Source organism: Rattus norvegicus, chromosome 19, assembly GCF_021556685.1.
Source record: "Rattus norvegicus strain SHRSP/BbbUtx chromosome 19, alternate assembly SHRSP_T2T, whole genome shotgun sequence".
In the NCBI taxonomy this organism is placed as follows: domain Eukaryota; kingdom Metazoa; phylum Chordata; class Mammalia; order Rodentia; family Muridae; genus Rattus; species Rattus norvegicus.
This window is the reverse complement of record NC_141552.1, coordinates 24869253-24876503: the sequence shown is the minus strand read 5'-3', so window position 1 is coordinate 24876503 and position 7251 is coordinate 24869253. Positions and strand designations below refer to the sequence as shown.

At 42.4% G+C, this 7251-nt stretch overlaps 1 protein-coding gene across 1 annotated transcript; it reads right to left on the bottom strand.

Annotated features, from left to right (window-relative positions):
- Positions 1 to 627: 627 nt before the first annotated feature.
- On the bottom strand, positions 628 to 4571 carry LOC147999220 (uncharacterized). Its single transcript, XM_087596507.1, has 6 exons — positions 4429 to 4571; positions 3240 to 3398; positions 2631 to 2774; positions 1833 to 1999; positions 1016 to 1121; positions 628 to 897 (listed from the first exon to the last, which is right to left on the bottom strand). Exons 2-5 carry the CDS (start codon positions 3248 to 3250, stop codon positions 1057 to 1059), a joined length of 387 nt encoding a protein of 128 aa, XP_087452633.1. The 5' UTR covers positions 3251 to 3398; positions 4429 to 4571; the 3' UTR covers positions 628 to 897; positions 1016 to 1056.
- Between the last annotated feature and the right edge of the window lie 2680 nt (positions 4572 to 7251).

Here is a 7251-nt window from a genome sequence, read left to right as displayed (position 1 = left end):
AAAACTGATTATGCCAAGCTGGCCTACAAGAAGCTAGTTTCTATTCTGTATTTTATCAGATGTGCAGAATACATATGGTCATCATTGATAACAGGTGAATGATCTGCTCTAATATGGACACTAAGTGATGCTGGAGGACGATCCTGACCCACAATGAGCAGTGGGGACACCAGAGCCCTGTAGGGATGCCTGGCAACCTAACACGTTGAGCACGCACAGCTCAGTAAGTTCCCTGTGAACACACATCTCCTGAGATCTCTCTATTTAATCATAGGTGATCCTGTCCACCTAATACAGCACCTCATGTGGAATAACAAAAGCCACCTGCAGGAGATGTGGTGATGACTCACAGGGTAGAGCACCTGCTGCTCTCTCAGAAGAACCACATGGACCCTAACAATTGGGTAAAGTGTGTCAGTGATTACATCATAAAGTGTGTGTCCGAGGAACAGCCACATTCTCCACACAAAAGACACTGTCACACTGAGTACCCCTTGGTGACTTTGAATTCACTTATTAGCCCAGGATCCATGGAACATGCAGAGATCCATGTGTAGCTGTCAGTTCTAAGTCCACAGGAGGGGACAGAACCCTTGAGTAAGAATGATGGTCTTAAGAGTCAAGAGATAGAATTCAATTTTTATTCATAACAAATACATTTTTACAACAAAAAAGGATTAAAATGAATAAAAATATTTAAAAATATTTGAAAGTAAAAATAGTAACAAGAACATATAAATATGAAACAACAAAAAGAAAACTTCAATTAAAATCATAACAAAAATATTTCTAAAAGCATATTCTTAAGGAACATTTAGAAGCACAGATGTATTGCTGTTTCTCCTCTACCCACATAATGAAAGGCGGTCCCCCAAGTTGTCTCTCAAGTGCTGTTTTCTGAGAAGAAAGTAAGACTTCAATCAGTCAGGCTGGCTTAGTGGTATATAAATTTAGCGTCTCTAAGAAATGACAAATTAACTCAGAGGATGAATACTCATCCAAAAAATGTTGTTACCATTCAGGATGTTGGTCATCAGGGACTCCTGAGAAAGCAACTTATTCTTCAGGAAGCTCTCTTACTGCTGTGTGTCCAATTCCAGCTCTCTTGCACTTTCTGAGACCTGGGAGAGGAAGGCAGTTTTTCAGACACTGATTTGGTGGGGAAATGCAAGCCAGCTGTCAGAATGCTGCCTTCTACCACCTCAGTTCTATTGGACAGTGGACATGGACATTTTAAGTGATATCATTGTTGCTAACTCTGTGGGCAGGGCAAAATCTCCAGAGAGCCTCACAGTAATGTGGGCTGACAATATGGGACCCAGACTTATACCAGTGCAAAACAAGAACAGGGCAATGGCAAGAGACCTCATCAGGTTGCAGGAAGAAAGGAGATGTCCATATGTCACCAAGGATAAAGCCAATGACAAGTACTAATTTGACATTTGCACTTGGTTCTTATCCCAAAGGTGCTTCCTACACAAGAGATCACATGACCACAGAGTGTCATTTGTCAAAGAACCAAGAACTTGTTCAAAACTCTACATAGGATCCAATGTATCACATGGATATGCAATAATATGATATGTTATTCATCTGTCACCATTTCTAGACTGCAGCTTCAAAAAGAGCAGCAAAATATGCTTGCACAATAATTCAGTTTCTGAAAAGTGGTTAACTTCCCAGAATACTTGTGCATAGGCAGAGCAATGAACAATTCCATTACATGAGGTGGTTGGCTGGTTGTGAGTGTAAATTAGAAAGGTGGTAAGAGAAGCAAAGATGTATCAAATTGGCAAATTTTATCAGATATTGTTAAGCTAACAGGTCCCTACCTGATAATGCTGGTTCTGGCCGTTGATGGTCTTTATCTTTCTTGTTAAAGTCAACCAAATATTTCTGGTTCAGTGCACAATCAAGATGTACCTCCTTGCTCTCCTGCTTCAGTGGGACCAACTTCTTCCTACCTGTGTTCTCCATCAGGAGCTGGCTGAGCAGGTTTCTGGAAATACAGTCTGCATAGTAAGATCATGCTGGCCCTTTCTCCCATTCCTACTCCCAATCCCACTAACTCTACCAGGTCCCAGATACCCATGAAGACTTAATAAAATGCATCTTGATACATATAAGGCTGCTGCACAAAACATTAGAGTTAATTCGGGGAAGAATAAATTGTTTGCTTGGCCTGACACCAGTTACTGTCCACACCTCTGAGAAAGAACATGGATCCACAACTATCCATGAAAGCCCAATGCATGGGGGCAACATGAATTAGTACTGGGCCAACACCCTCAAAAGGGGTCAGTAGAACCAAGAGAAGGTCATGCTAACCATGTGGTCCACGCACTGAGTGTTGTAAAACCTGGTGTGACACCATAGGTCCAGGTCAGCCTAATAAACTTCTGCTGACTTCAATCAGTGCTGTTCTCTCTAGAGCCTTTTGAAGATGCCTCGACAATCCTGGGATGAGGAACAGTCTTTTATGGAACTGAAAACTGAGTCCTAATGACCCTGGAACACTGATGGGTAAATAGCACAAGAGATAGAACCAGAGCTGAAGACCGTCCAATCCAGAACAAAGAAAGTCAGAAATGGCCATTCCACAAGTGATAGCCTTTCTGACCAGGACTTACCTAGAGAAGGTAATCTCCTTCTTCAGCTTATGGTTGTTCTCATGGACCTCAGTGTTCTCCATCTCTAAGTTGTGCAGAATTGACATGACTGCCTCCTCCATTCTCTCCAGGTCTTCATAATATGGATTTGGCCTGAAGTGTGACCTGGCCCCAAATGATAGAATACAATGAACATCGGCATTTAGGAATATATGAACTCAGGGTGGGTCCTAAATTACCCCAGGCTGCTGCCTGGATCTTCCAGCACTCAGTCACCTGCCTAGCAAGTACAGAGACTCACCATAAACTCACTGCAATTACAATCTTGCAAAGCCACCAGCTGTCAAGGGCTTTGCAAATGCACACTGGGAACTAACTCTCCCTGACTTTATCCCTGAATTCTTCATTCAGACCACAAGTTCTGCTTTAAAATAAATGGAAGCAGATGAGTCCATTTTCAATCTCACTCCTCAGGAAGGGTCAGGTTCTGAATCTCCACTATATGGGAGGTGAGGTTTAGCACAGGGTGGTTAGGGAGGCACAGCTTTCTAGAACCCAAAACCTTAATAGGATAAGAAGGTGACCTTGCAGACCCAGGAATGAAACAAGAGCATTTGGAGCGATTCATACCTGTTCTTCATGGATCTCTCTGTCAGAAACCTCAGGCGATCTCTCAGGTCATTTCTCTCCTCGGTAATGAGCTGCAGCTCTTTAATCAGCCTCTCCTTTTCCTTCTTGGCCTGATTCTCGCTTAGTTCAGTGCCAGGGATGATGTTTCTCTCCCAGCGTCTGTAGGTAGAAGAACACAAGTGAACCTGCATGGGGAGAATGCATAGAGTGTTCATAGACCTCAGTGAGGCCTAAACAGGAGAATAAGCCAGGAACCCAGTGTCACTGCTAGGCGATTGGTCTATGCTTAAGAGGCCTCCTCAGTGGATCTCAGTTCTCCCACTACTCTATAGATACCAAGAGACATAAGCAGCCAGGTGTTCCCTATGCCGGACATCACGTGCTTACATGTACCACGGAGATGGCTTCTCCAGGATTATCATCAGCTGAACAGGGTACAGCTTGGTTTCAGGACCCTCACTCCTGTGGCTTCAGAACTCAGATGATAAATTCACCATCCAGAAAACTTGAGTGATTGGAGACACTCAGATGCCCTACCCTGATACTCTAAGCCAACAACTTTGGATTTAAAACGCATTTCCGGGGAGGATATGTTCAACAGACTTATCAGTGTCTCTATGTGAAATACCAAATGCCCCAGAAGTGCGAATAGGTTACAGGCTGAATCTTGGTCTACACGATCCAGATAGTTTTGGTATTTTAGAAACGTGTTTGTAACACACACTCTAATATATAAAGCTAACGATGACCCTGCCAGTTAGAAGAAATCAGAGAAGGTCTAAGAACATAAGGTTATTGCCTGGAGCACAATCTCTCCCTGTTACTACTGTCAGATACCCACTGTATTTAAAGAAGCAATGATAGTGAAATACATTGCTGCCCTGTCTAAACTCAGAAAAGGTGGACCCTCCATGACCACTGATGGTGTTATTATATCAATGTAACAGAACAAATGAACTGAAAAGTAAAGACCAGAAGTCCACAGTATAATAGCATTGGCCTTACCATATCCTCCCAGTGGGGATGGGGAAACTAAAGTTCTGAAATCCTGACTTTCAGGAATTGTGATATTCATGGAAATTCAATTCCTTTTCAGATGCTCCAGTTGTTGTGGCCCATTGCTAGAAAGGTCAGCATAAGCCTGCAGCCACCCTGGCAGGAAGCTCAAAATACACTGCCCAGAACTTACTCCACATTCCCCAGAAGTGCTGTCTTTGTCCATCATTACTTTGAGACAAAAGGCCAGATTCCTTCACTCTAGTCTCTCCAGAATCGACGTTCCCCCTCCCAAAACGCTTGCGAAGACAGGAAAACATGTCTTAGCTTGTAACTGCAAGACTCAGACTGAGAGAAACTAGGGCACTGGTTGTCACTACAACACTGGTGACATCACAGAGGATTCCAGAACTCTCTAGGAGACAATAGAATGTCCAAGAAGGGACAGCAGATGTCATGGGGAGCAGACTTTGCCTCCCTGCTAATGTTCTCCCTGTACTGAGCATAAGCAGAGGGGCCCTTTCCAGGAGACTTTCCTGGGGCAGAGCCACTGAGCATCTCCTGCTTCCAAAGCCAAATTTTCCTCAAGGCTTGATTATAAAAACCTTAGTAATTCCTATGCATCTAAATGAATGTTTCCTTTCAAATCTTTCCCAAAAAATGTCTCATCCTAAATCAAATTGTCCTCATTCACCAATGTTAGCCATTAAACCTTCCTGAGATTTCACACCAGCTTGAATATGCAGTCAAAAGTTCTCCTGTCTCATTATGTACAGGTGCTTTATATCACATCAAGAAATAGTCTGCATGGTAGGTTACAACATGCGTGTGTATTAGGGGAACACTCATGAAGTCATGTGCTTAGCAATCGACAATTGCCAGAAAATTCCTTAGGAGAAAGAGTTGAAGTCCTTAAGGTGCTAGGAAAAGTGTGGAGACCAGTTGGCAGAGGAAAATGCAATATTGGAGACACCAGTGAAGGGAACCTCATGCTGCTTGTGGGGTTCTGCTCTCTGCACCAATGTCGCTAAAGGAGCACTGATCACAGGCCTGAGTAAGATGTACCATGAGCTTCTATCAGAAAAATAAAATAAACAAGAGATATAGAGGGTGCACAGAAATGTCTAAAATGAGGCTATAAACATCATTATGTGGATAGAGCAAGGTCCCAGCACCTGTACACTGGGAAATGGCCACCACACCAAACACAAAAGTAGTAACACATTTATCATAGTAAAACACATTTATAATAGTAAAAAATGAATACTTTATAGAATGCACCCACTAACACTGATTGATCACATCCGTAGTTCAAATTTTGGGGGCAAATTCATGGCCTTAACTACCTTTGTCTCAACTTATATAGCAAAAAATAAGAAAGAACGAGAAAAGACAAAGTCAAAACTAAAAGCTCAAGCTTCTCATATGAGGATTGCAGGAAGTGTTATATGGGAGTCAGTTCTGATTAGGCCATTTTAGATAGAACAGTGCATAGTGACCCTTAATGTGATGGGCCCTATATAAAGCTTTTTGCAATATTGGAATTTTAACAAACCTCATCCAGTATGTACGGAAGAGGCAAAGATGTGATCACCATGTCCTTACTCTGTATCAGGTTATTTTTCTGCATCCTTGATTGTCAGGCATAGAACAGCAACAATCTGAAATAGCTGGTAGACATGGAAAAACATGGCTAAAACTATAGTTGTGGGTTACACACCTCAACTGTGAAAGGCTAATGCTGTGTGCACAGTCCTTGGAGGCCACTCTTTTAAGCCTAATTATTTCAAACTGAAAGGAGGTCTATCTGAGCTCAAAGTGATCCTGGCCAGCCAGGTAGAGGGCAACATGTGATACTTGAGACCCTGTTTTAAACCAGCACAGAAATCCACACTTCATTCAAAGCATCATCTACGAATTCTCGATTATTTACCATTCTCTCCCTACCAGTCGTTCTGTTTGGAATGGTAGAAAACAACTGGAACTGATCTTTCTATTTTAAGGACCTTGATCTCTCTTCTTTTAGGTCCACATTAAGAGTGCATACAAATGGACATCACCATCTGAACATCTTAGTATTATCTACTCTGTATATATAGCATAATACTGTGCCTATGACAGTCTTAAGCTTCCTTGAGTGTAGTTGCCCCATCAAGAAGTGTGAAGTTCTGAGTTCAAACCCCAGTGATGCTTTAAAGGGACTAGAAGAAAGCCATCAGAGATACTCCACTTCTTTGTCCTTAGATTAAATCAAGTTGACACAATGTGAACCTGGTGGGCTATTTAACCAGCATCTTTCTCCCAACCCCACTTCCACGAGTTCAGTCCATGGCAGAATTCATCCCCCACCATCCTAAATATTTCTTTATATATTTCTACAAGAGCCAGGTTTCTTTTTTTTTAATAGAATTAGTTGTAGGCAATCAACTGCTGCCCTATGTGAGAAATGATTAGTATCTATTGCAACTTACCACAGTGTATTTGTGTATACAAGTACATTATTGGAAATCCAGCATTACTGAGGGATTGGAAACCAGTGCTGTGGCCTTGCCTTTCTGTGCCTCTTCCTGGCTCACAGGCAGCTGGGGGCAGACCTTGAGTTCCTCTTCATGGACAGAGTGATGTTGAATGGGCACTGAGCAGGCAGAGAAACACAGCTGAGGCAGCTCCTTTCAGTTATTAAACACATCATCTCCTTCCGATCTTAAGGGCTATTGCTGAGGTCTTGCCCCCATACCTACCTTAATAGCAGTGAATTTGTTACACAGCAGCCAGCTCTTTCCTATTGCTCTGTAATACGCCTCCACATCATGGATGCCAAGAAAAACACTAACAAAGAACAAAAAACTCTGACGTTGAACTGTGTGGTGCTGGTCACATACCGTTATGTTCTGTATGTTATGAGGTTTGTTAATCTTAACAAGTTCCCCAAGTGTATTCTTCACATAGGACCCAATAGATTCAAGGAAAATAGGAACAATTATGTGTAAAATGGCCTGAGTCAGGGCCCACAGAC

Excerpts from the sequence above, each read along its gene's own strand:
- LOC147999220 (XM_087596507.1), bottom strand. Across the intron at positions 2,000-2,630 it reads AAGGAGATTACCTTCTCTAG|AAACCTGCTCAGCCAGCTCC; the intron begins GTAAGTCCTGGT and ends CTGTATTTCCAG. Across the intron at positions 1,122-1,832 it reads GCCAGAACCAGCATTATCAG|GTCTCAGAAAGTGCAAGAGA; the intron begins GTAGGGACCTGT and ends TTCCTCTCCCAG.